The 11,377-nt window shown below is 40.6% G+C and overlaps 2 protein-coding genes across 2 annotated transcripts; both read right to left on the minus strand.

Moving 5' to 3' along the window:
• Positions 1-1,211: 1,211 nt before the first annotated feature.
• On the minus strand, positions 1,212-6,339 carry LOC112266785 (cytochrome P450 2M1-like). Its single transcript, XM_042296653.1, has 5 exons — positions 6,319-6,339; positions 2,400-2,576; positions 2,038-2,179; positions 1,490-1,677; positions 1,212-1,391 (listed from the first exon to the last, which is right to left on the minus strand). The coding sequence occupies exons 1-5, from the start codon at positions 6,337-6,339 to the stop codon at positions 1,212-1,214; spliced, it is 708 nt and encodes a 235-aa protein (XP_042152587.1).
• A 387-nt stretch (positions 6,340-6,726) lies between these two features.
• Positions 6,727-8,577, minus strand: LOC121839211 (cytochrome P450 2M1-like). The gene is made up of 4 exons (XM_042296654.1): positions 8,362-8,577; positions 7,459-7,621; positions 7,132-7,311; positions 6,727-6,896 (listed from the first exon to the last, which is right to left on the minus strand). Exons 1-4 carry the CDS (start codon positions 8,551-8,553, stop codon positions 6,727-6,729), a joined length of 705 nt encoding a protein of 234 aa, XP_042152588.1. The 5' UTR covers positions 8,554-8,577.
• Positions 8,578-11,377: the final 2,800 nt, after the last annotated feature.

Consider the following 11,377-nt stretch of genomic DNA (forward strand, 5'->3'; position numbering starts at 1 on the left):
CATTCACTAGGTCCCCCCGTGTGGTTCTGGGATTTTTGCTCACCGTTCTTGTGATCATTTTGACCCCACGGGGTGAGATCTTGCGTGGAGCCCCAGATCGAGGGAGATTATCAGTGGTCTTGTATGTCTTCCATTTCCTAATAATTGCTCCCACAGTTGATTTCTTCAAACCAAGCTGCTTAACTATTGCAGATTCAGTCTTCCCAGCCTGGTGCAGGTCTACAATTTTGTTTCTGGTGTCCTTTGACAGCTCTTTGGTCTTGGCCATAGTGGAGTTTGGAGTGTGACTGTTTGAGGTTGTGGACAGGTGTCTTTTATACTGATAACAAGTTCAAACAGGTGCCATTAATACAGGTAACGAGTGGAGGACAGAGGAGCCTCTTAAAGAAGAAGTTACAGGTCTGTGAGAGTCAGAAATCTTGCTTGTTTGTAGGTGACCAAATACTTATTTTCCACCATAATTTGCAAATAAATTCATTACAATCCTACAATGTGATTTTCTGGATTTTTTTTCTCATTTTGTCTGTCATAGTTGAAGTGTACCTATGATGAAAATTACAGGCCTCTCTCGTCTTTTTAAGTGGGAGAACTTGCACAATTGGTGGCTGACTAAATACTTTTTTGCCCCACTGTATATCTCCCTCACTAACTTTAAGTGTCAGCTGTCAGAGCAGCTTACCGATCGCTGCAGCTGTACACAGGCCAACTGTAAATAGCCCATCCAACCAACTACCTACCACATCCCCATATTTGTTTTGTTTTTCTGCTCTTTTGCACACCAGTATTTCTACCTGCACATCCTCATCTGCACATATAACTTTAGTGTTAATTGCTAAATTGTAATTACTTCGCCACTATTGGCCTATTTATTGCCTTACTTCCTTACTTCATTTGCACACACTGTATACAGATTTTTCTATTGTGTTATTGACTGTACGATTGTTTATCCCATGTGTAACTCGGTGTTGTTTTTGTCGCACTGCTTTGCTTTATCTTGGCCAGGTCGCAGTTATAAATGCGAACTTGTTCTCAACAGGCCTACCTGGTAAAATAAAGGTGAAATAAAAAAATAAAAAATAAAACAAACACATTGGCCTTGTTTGATATGCAAAACATATCAAACAAGATTTTTAGCAATGTGTATGTATATTGTGTGATGATGAGGCTTTTCCTCTGAGAGCTACTATGGAGTGGTTCTTGTTTTCACAGTCTCATATTATTTTATTAGCCACTTGTAACATGATCTTACCCAGTCCAAAAGCAAGAAATCCATTGTTTTCCTTAAAGCGTCCATTTTCATCCAGGAAGTTCTCTGGGTAAAACTCATCAGGCTTCTTGAACAGTTTGGGGTCAAACAGCACAGAGGACAACAGTGGAAACACCGTGGTACCCTGGAAGAATTACAAAAGAGCACTTACATAAAACAATTGGCAGTTTAGCGGGTAAAAATAATAGACGTTTGGGATAAGTTTTCAGAAATGGTGGTCACCTTTGGGATGTGGTAGTTGTGGAACGTTGTGTCTCGGGTCATTTGGTGAGGGACAGCAGTGGGAGCAAGACACATACTTCTCTGAATTTCGTGGATGACAGCTTCCGTGTAGGGCATCTTATGTCTGTCATCAGCCGTGGGGACTCTGTTCGAGCCAATCACCTCATCTATCTCCTTCTGAACTTTCTCTAAGGAAGAGAGACAGTCATAGACATTCATAGCATTTGGGTTCTGTCATGTATGTTTATATACCGTGTTTATAGTGTATTGAGAATGAAGAAATGCCAGCATGTATGTGCTGCTTACATGGTATGTAATGTAAACTCTCTGTTGCAGCTCTTCTTTGGCTGGTTTTCCAGACCCATATTATTCCTCTGACTAAAAACATGTTCAATAGGGAATCTCATTCATTATAGTGCTTTTTAGTCCAGGAAAAGGCTTAATCTGCATCCTGGAATCTGGCCCATTAAGTTGGGTTGCAGTATTATTTGCTATATTTGCAATAAATGAGTATAACTTCAATAACAGTGATACAGAAGAGAGGATACCTTGTATGTCAGGGTACTTGATCATCATCAGACAGGCGTGTGATAGGGTGGAGGACAGGGTCTCTGTGCTGGCAGCAAACAGATCCCACACACACGGAAACAAGTTGTCATAGTTGAACTCGGTCCCTGGCTGATCTTTCTCCTAAGGAGAGTTGGAAGATACCTCTAAATCATACACTGATAGGAAATTTATGAGAAAGTTTGTGAGAAAGTTAGACTTTGCAAAAAAGATTCAGACACAAGTAATCATTGATCATATATTTAGGAAAACAGTGCTTTCTGGTGGCTAGTTGGTGCTATTACATATTTTTGATACTGTAAGAGGTTTAACATTAAATTCCAGAAATCAATCACTGTTTTACCTCCAGCATTTTAACCAGGAATACATCAAAGTAGTCCTGGGGGTTAGAGGTGTCCAGGCTTTTAAGGCGACGATCTGCTTCCAGTCGTATGTAAGCTTTGGCCTTGTCTATGGCCTTAAACAGCTCTTGGTGTTTTCCTGGAAAACACTCAACGATTCTGGGGGAAATGTTGTACAGCTGGAAGAGGAGCAACATAGGAAACATGGGAAGGAAAGGGTGGTTGTTATACTTTTGTTATCATTATCCATTTTGGCAGGCAAGCTTATAAAACACAATCAAGCCATGGTTTGGAAGAGCAGGTGTAGATAAATAACAGGCATATCATAAGAATTCACCCCCCTTGGATTTTTTTCACATTTTGTTGCATTACAAAGTGGGATTGAAATGGATACAATTGTGATTTCTTTGTCACTGATCTACAAAAAAATAACTCATAATGTCAAAGTGAAAAGAACATTCTATAAATGTTTTCATATTAATAAAAAATAAAGAACTAAAATGTCTTAAGTTATAAAAGTATTCACCCTTTGTTATGGCAAGCCTTATTAGGTTCAGGAGTCCAAATTTGCCTAACAAATCATATAAGTTGCATGGACAATAATAGTGTTTAACATGATTTTTGAATGACTAAACCATCTTTGTACCCCACACACACAATTATCTGTAAGGTCCCTCGGTTGAGTAGTGTTTTTCGAGCACAGATTCAACCACCAATGCCTTGCAAAAAAGGGCATTGATTGGTAGATAATTACTATTTATTTAAACAGACACTGAATATCTCCTTGACCATGGTAAAGTTATTAATTAGGCTTTAGATTGTGTATCAATACAACCAATCATGTTTTTTTTAAGGGAAATCGCTGAGCAGTTTCCTTCCTCTCCGGCAACTGAGTTAGGAAGGACACCTGTATCTTTGTAGTGACTGGGTGTATTGACACACCATACAAAGTGTAATTAATAACTTCACTATGCTCAAAGGGATATTCAGTGTCTGCTTTTACATTTTTTTTACACACCTACCAATAGGTGCCCTTCTTTGCGAGGCATTGGAAAACCTACCTGGTCTTTGTGGTTGAATCTGTGTTTAAAATTCATTGCTCGACTGAGGGACCTTACAGATAATTGTATGATGAGGTAGTCATTCAAAAATCACGTTAAACACTATTATTGCACACAAGTGAGTACGTGCAACTTATTATGTGACTCGTTGAGCACATTTTAATTCTTGAATTTATTTAGGCTTTTGAATAGTTATTGACTCAAGACATTTCAGCTTTTAATGTTTCACCTCAAATGTAATGGCAAAATGTAGGTTTCCGCCTAAATAGACATACCCAAAAGTAACTGCTATTCATGTCTAATTACATGATTCGGACATGCCAAAACGTGGTATATTTGGAAAGAAGACATCTGGGAGATTATGAGGAAATTATAAGAAGATACATAGGAGTTATAGTTCAGAATACACAAGATCAAGCACACATAAAATAACATTTGTTTTTGTTTTATATTTTGAAAGTCATCTTTCATTGACAAGCTATAAGTGAATTATTGATGTTCAGAGCTGGAAAGACATCAACAATATCAGAAAAAAATGGGATTGATAGACCTAACAACTAGAAATGGGCAGATGTTTAAGTAAGTGGTGTCAGGTGTGGTCACGGGTCATTTCCAAGTGTCCCTAAACCTCTCCAAATGGCATATGTCTGTAAATTAGATAATACCAGTGCTATTACATATTTGCAATCCCTAAATGCTATTTGTTCTGTATAAAAACACTATTTCTACCATATCAACCTCACTCAAACATTGTGGTGTTATGGGGTATCCAGGGTACATTCAAGTGTCCTTTCAACCACTCCAAAGTGTCCGAATGTGGTAATTTCACTGTTTTTGCACACTGGATGTGCCTAAAAATTATTGTTCACTATAAAAACTAAATTTCTACAACATCAACCTCTCTCAAACATTGTGGTGGTGTCCGGGGACAAACAGAGGATATCCAAGTGTTTTTTCAACCTCTCCAAAGTGCCTGAACGTTTAGCCTAGACATATCCAATGTATTGGTCCCACACACTAATTAATTGTTTACAAAAACAATATAAAATTAACAAATATATTAAAAAAATATATAAAATGTCTTATTAAACACAAACTTGGTTACACACGTGTCCTTCGCTAAAAAAGGTGCAAAAATATAAATAATCTGAACTATTTACAAATGGCATTTGTGTTTGTTTTACAACCCAGGTGTAGATGATTATATTTCACATTCACCGTAGCTTGTCCATGTTATGATAGGCTTTGAAGCAATCCATCTCTGCCAGGAAACAAAAAGCTGGCATTTCAGACAAAAGATCAGCCATTTCACCTTCCCATCGTGTTTTGTTCAATGCTTGCAGTTCTTCCTTTAGTCTTTTGGCATGTGTGTTGGATAGTGGCGCTCACCTTGAGTGTGGGGTCTTGTGATGGTTGTGAGGTTTCTTTGGACGCCCAATTTAGCCATCTCTAAAACCAGCTGCTCTCGGAAGGAGGGGTTTGACTTTTTGCTTTGGCCATCTGCTTGTGGAGAATGAAAGCATTTTACTGTAGCAATGTCCACAAAGTGGTAAAAAAAAAAATATTATTCCACTTCCTGGTCTTGTGGAGGACCTGGTAGTAGACTATGAAAGCATCAGATAGGTCGACACACCACATGCTGGGATTGTAGACCTTCACAGAAACGGGGACATTCTTCCTTTTTTACCCTTCATGAGACACGGTTGTTATTGAATGCCTTATGCTGTGTGGTGAGCATGGTTACTTCCCTAGTGTCCTTCCATTTCACAAAAAGCAGCTTGGTAGTCCTGTTCCAACGTATGGTCCCCCTCTCCGCTGTCTTTGTCATGTTGTTTACCTTGGTCTTGGGGAAACTGTTAGGACAAATGGTGCCACAAGCCCTATTTTCTTTTTCAAGAGGGTGACTGACATAGCAGTGGGGGGTGAAGACCTTGACCGGCAGGGGTGCTTGCTGGGGAAGGGTGGCTCCCAAATGTCATGCATCCTCCACTCTGTGGTGAATAAAATACAGGGATATATTGTTGTAAGACACACATAATTACTGTTGACTAAATTCACAAAACAACATTACTGTAAAGTAAAAACACCAAGCCTAAACTTTATCTGTACGGTGACTCACATAGGTGTGAAGCACACACAGTGCAATTAGTGACAGTTTGGAGACAAAGGCAGAGGTGAAAAAGACAAATAAACAATGGCCATGAGAGTTTAGTGGCCTTTCCAAAGGATGAAACCTTTAACAGCAAACAGTGAACTAATATGAAACATAGACAATAAATAATTTAGAATTATGTAACATTGAAATGACTTGTTACATAGGCCTTTGTAAACTAAATCCAAAGCACAAAAAGCATACAACTTAAAAATAAAAAATGAAATACATATACTAATTTAGCTATATAAAGTAATGAAAATAATTTACTTACAGATCTAAAAGTGGATCCAATCCTTCTAGAAAGCAGTCTTCGTCGGCCGAGTCTAAATAGTCATTGTCCAAATCGCTCCCCTGATCCGAGTCCAGTATTTTATTTAAAGTTTCTATGTCGGTATACTTATTCATAGCTGCCTTTTTTTAACTGTTTGACATTCTTAGTTTGGCCGACAAAAAATCCCCCTTGAGAAGTGATCTTTTATGCTAAAGAGATTAAATTAAAGCGATGAAATCTGTTGACAATGTAATGCAGTGTGCTTGGTGCTTCTCGTCTCTCGTAAAATAAAAATTTTGACTCTCGGGGCTGGTGATCAATAACGTTAGGTCACAGGCAGACAAAGAAGATATCCTCATGATCTGTGGAATCCCGGCTTTCGGTGTGAATCGACGTATTCCGTGTTTATTTCGTTTATGCTCCACAACGCTAACCAGAATGTAGGTGGCAGCCATCTTGAAATGAGGTCATTGGCTCGGCCTGCCCTTATACATTCGCATACCCATTTATGATAGTAAGTAACACCAAATATTTTAAGGCACAGATCAATAGCCAATATATTCAGCTTTCCGCAGACACCCTGCTTTTGCAGATAGGGGCAACCGTTCTCATATCAGACTGAATTGAATAAACAATCTAACAAGGTCCCCAAATATGGGGACTTTACATTTAAGAGGTTAATTAATTTGTAGAAATGTATAAAACATAATTCCACTTTGACATTATAGGGTATGGTGTGTAGGCCAGTGACATGTTGTTGTTTTTTAAAATTCAGGCTCTAACACAAAAAAAATGTGGAAGAAGTCAAGAAGTGTGAATACTTTCTGAAGGCACTGCATGTGCTACCATACCATTGACACTTTGCTTTTTAGCATGTCGAAGTATGTATAGACAGGCTTGTAGAAGATCTGAAACTCTGGGTCGTTGTATTCAAACCTGCGCCCAAGGACTATGGACCAGAATAGGTTGATGATAGTATGGAACAGGAGCTCTTTGGGGTTCACAGTGGAATCTGGAAGAGACAGCAGACAAGCATAAATACGCATGCATGCACACCACAGGAGGTTGGTGGAACCTTAATTGGGGAGGACAGGCTCGTGGTAATGGCTGGAGCGGAATTAGTGGAATGGTATCAAATACATCAAACACCTGGTTTCCATGTCTTTGATGCCATTCCATTTATTCTGTTCCAGCCATTATTATGAGCTGTCCTCCCCTCAGCAGCCTATTTTGATGCACACACACACAAACAGATGTCACAGACTTAAACAACATACCTCCATATTCACTGAAGGCTTTCACTAGACTCTTAGCTTCCTCTTGGACCCTCTCCTCGAGGCTCCTGCATCCTATTCCGAGGTTTTTCAGGGACGTCAAGGAGAAGTTGCGAAGAGTTTTCCATCTCTGCCCATTACTTGATCCCACCCCTAGATTGATGAGTATGACAGGACAGAGGCACAGACAGATAGGATGAATATAGAACAGTAGTTCCCTCTTCTAAGAAAAGTCCATTTTCACAGAGATTGACTATGACACGTGTGTCACACCATCCCTCTTCCATTCATTTCACTCACCGTGCTCGTTAAAGAGTTTCAGGGTAATGGCAGGGTTGGCTCTTCCATTGAACTCTTCTCCTTGGTCTACCAGAGCTTCCTTGATGGCCTGATAGCCAGAGACCACCACTACAGGTTTGGGGCCCAACCACACAGTAAACACTGAGCCGTATTTCTTACTGAGCTGATGAGAGGAGGTGAGAGAAGAAGAAGAAGAATATAACTTATAACTGCTTCATGATCTTAGTACAACTGTCTTATCCCCACACAACCCCAAATAAGGCTGTTTAATCCCATTGTCTCTAAACAAACGATCAGGGTTGGGTAGATTACTTATTGATTGTTGCTAGGTACCTGCCCCAAATTATAATCAGTAATGTAACTTTTGGAATATACAAACTCAGTAACATAATCTGATTACTTTCAGTAACATTTTGGATTACTTGCCCCTTTAACAGGCAATAGAAACATATAACAATTATCCAACAAATGGATTTGGTGTGTCATCATATTGGTCTCAGATTGTTCCACTTGCTCAGGTGGAACAAACTTAAACTTTTGCCTTTTTTAAACGCTGAATTGAATGTCATTTATGGGGGAACAAATGTTGTTGTCTTTCTCGCATTCATCCTTTCTGAATTTAAAAGTAAACCGATAATCAATCATCTCATTTTTCAAAAGTTGCTCTAATCTGATTACAATCATTCGGGTGGTAACGTAACTGACTACAGTTAGTTTTTGTTGTAATCAGACGATATGTATCTGATGACAGCACATGTCATTAGTTACTCCCCAACCCTGCAAACAATGTATACTGCAGCTTCAAATTATTAGAACTATGATATTGATCTATGACTGCAGCGCTTGCCTCCATAGCTCCATCTATGACTGAGAAAATCAGACAGCTTGTGGCTTTTAACTGACCTCCATGTAGGACTTGTCCGGTCGTTTCAGATCCATTTGTAACAAGTTACCAAGAAGAGGAATTAGTGAAGGACCCGGTGGCAAATGTCCATAACTTCTCTGTTTCCCCATGTACTTCCAAAGTAAAATAATAACCGCTATGGCCATTATTATGGACAAAATGTCAGTCTGCAGTACATGTTGTAAATCCATGTTCAAGTCACTTGAGGATTGAGATGTGTCAGAGCAACGTGGCAGTTACTCTTAGCTATGTAGGCAGAGAGAGAGAAAGACCACATGAAACCTAAATAATAAAAAAAAGCTGCTACAGGTTAGCTGTGGTTGGAAGGTAAACAGGGAACTATACTTGAACAAGAAAGACGTGTTCCCACAATACCTTTAGGGTATGTACACCCTCCTGCACTGTATATAGCCTATTTTAACAGACAACTTGCATAACTGTTTTGTAAACATTTTATGCAGACAAATTCATTGAAGGAAATACCCGCACAATAGACAGCTTCAAATCTAATTGTATTGGTTGCGTACACATATTCTGCAGATGTTATTACAGATGCAGCGAAATGCTTATGTTTTGTAGCTCCAAAAGTGCAGAACCTAACAACAAAAACAATACAAACAAATACAAAAGATAAAAAGAAAGTAATTAAAAAATATCGTAACGAGCAATATCAGACTCCAGAATATGAATGTATATGTATATGCTTGTGTGTATCGAGATTATGGACAGTATGTGAATAGAACACGTGTGTAGTTGAAGTTATATAGGAAATAGGAGCCTTGACTAGAATGCAGTAAATACATATGAGGTGGGTAAAACAGTATGCAAACATAATTCAAATGACCGTGTTATATTACTATATATAAAAGGCAGCAGTTTATAAGGTGCAGAGTAAAGTACTGGGTGGTAGCTGGCTAGTAACAGTAACTAAGTTCAGGGCATGGGACTGGGCGGAGGCTGCCTAGTAACAGTGACTAAGTTCAGGGCAGGGGACTGGGCGGAGGCTGGCTAGTAACAGTGACTAAGTTCAGGGCACGGTACTGGGCGGAGGCCAGCTAGTGGTATCTATTTAGGAGGCCAGCTAGTGGTATCTGTGCGAAAAAGTAATTGCCTCCTTACAATCAATAACTGGTTGTGCCACCTTTAGCTGCAATGACTGCAACCAAATGCTTCCTGTAGTTGTTGATCAGTCTCTCAAATCGCTGTGGAGGATGTTGGCCCACTCTTGCATGCAGAACTGCTTTAACTCAGCAACATTTGTGGGTTTTCAAGCATGACCTGCTCGCTTCAAGTCCTGACATATCTCAATTGGGATTGGGTCTGTATTTTGACTAGGCCATTCCACAACTTAAAATGTGTTGCTTTTTAACCATTTTCATGTAGACTTGATTATGTGTTTTGGATCATTGTCATGTGTAACGTTCGTCTTCCTCCTCTTCTGAGGAGGAGTAGCAAGGATCGGAGGACCAATGCGCAGCGTGGTACGTGTTCATGATGAATTTATTAAACACAGAACACTAAAACAAAAATAACAAAGAGAATGACACGAAACGAAACAGTCCTGTCTGGTGACATACACAAAGACAGAAAACAATCACCCACGAAACACAGGTGGGAAAAGGCTACCTAAGTATGATTCTCAATCAGAGACAACTAACAACACCTGCCTCTGATTGAGAACCATACCAGGCCAAACGCAAAAAACAACATAGAAAAACGAACATAGACAACCCACCCCAACTCACGCTCTGTCCAACCTAAAACAAAGACATAACAAAAGAACTAAGGTCAGAACGTGACATCATGCTACATGACCCAGCTGCACTTCAGCCAGACCCAACCACAAATATTCCAGTAACAGAGTTCTGATTCTGTGGATAAGGCTGTGGCATCATGAAATTTTGTCAGCCGATGATTGTCAAGCAAATAACTGCCAGTCTCATGGTAATTGACCGTTAATTAACATAAACACATTCCAGCATCTCCATTCCAGCATCTCCTATCTTCCACGCATAGCCTACAAGCCACTGATGTGGACCTTTAGAACATTGTCACGGATTTCCCCGGTACACTGCTGCTCATTCCGTTCACCAGCTCCGGAGGTCTAAGTCACCGGCCTTATAGGAGTCACTGAGCTGGATCATTACCACCAACCCCGGACTGTCTTGTCTCATTACGCACACCTGGTTCCCATTCCCCCTGATTTGTTCCACAGACATGTGACTAACAGAAATGGAATAATGTGTCCCTGAACAAAGTAAGTCAGTATCTGGTGTGGCCACCAGCTGCATTAAGTACTGCAGTGCATCTCCTCCGAGGAACTGCACCAGATTTGCCAGTTCTTGCTGTGAGATGTTACCCCACTCTTCCACCAAGGCACCTGCAAGTTCCCGGACATTTATTGGGGTAATGGCCCTAGCCCTCACCCTCCGATCCAACAGGTCCCAGGCGTGCTCAATGGGATTGAGATCCGGGCTCTTCACTAGCCATGGCAGAACACTGACATTCCTGTCTTGCAGGAAATCACTCACAGAATGAGCAGTATGGCTGATGGCATCGTCATGCTGGATGGTCATGTCAGGATGAGCCTGCAGGAAGGGTACCACATGAGGGAGGAGGATGTCTTCCCTGTAACGCACAGCGTTTAGATTGCCTGCAATGACAACAAGCTCAGTCCGATGATGCTGTGACACACCGCCCCAGATCATGACGGACCCTCCACCTCCAAATCGATCCTGCTCCAGAGTACAGGACTCGGTGTAACGCTCATTCATGGTGAGACAAAACCGCGACTTGTCAGTGAAGAGCACTTTTTGCTTGTTCTGTCTGGTTCCAGCGACGATGGGGTTGTGCCCATAGGTGACGCTGTTGCCAGTGATGTCTGGTGAAGACCTGCCTTACAACAGACCCTCAGTCCAGCCTCTCTCAGCCTATTGCGGACAGTCTGAGCATTGATGAAGGGATTGTGCGTTCCTGGTGTAACTCGGGCAGTTGTTGTTGCCATCCTGTACCTGT

This window comes from Oncorhynchus tshawytscha, linkage group LG14 (genome assembly GCF_018296145.1).
Source record: "Oncorhynchus tshawytscha isolate Ot180627B linkage group LG14, Otsh_v2.0, whole genome shotgun sequence".
Classification (NCBI taxonomy): domain Eukaryota; kingdom Metazoa; phylum Chordata; class Actinopteri; order Salmoniformes; family Salmonidae; genus Oncorhynchus; species Oncorhynchus tshawytscha.

Coding starts and splice junctions, on each gene's coding strand:
- LOC112266785 (XM_042296653.1), bottom strand. CDS start 6,339: ATGGCTGCCACCTACATTCTG. Junction 2,577..6,318: donor TGGCTGCCACCTACATTCTG/GTTAGCGTTGTG, acceptor CTCCTCTTCCAG/CTGTACAACATTTCCCCCAG. Junction 1,392..1,489: donor ACAACTACCACATCCCAAAG/GTGACCACCATT, acceptor TAATTCTTCCAG/GGTACCACGGTGTTTCCACT.
- LOC121839211 (XM_042296654.1), bottom strand. CDS start 8,553: ATGGATTTACAACATGTACTGCAGACTGACATTTTGTCCATAATAATG. Junction 7,622..8,361: donor CGGACAAGTCCTACATGGAG/GTCAGTTAAAAG, acceptor TCCTCTCATCAG/CTCAGTAAGAAATACGGCTC. Junction 7,312..7,458: donor GAAACTCTTTAACGAGCACG/GTGAGTGAAATG, acceptor TCATCAATCTAG/GGGTGGGATCAAGTAATGGG.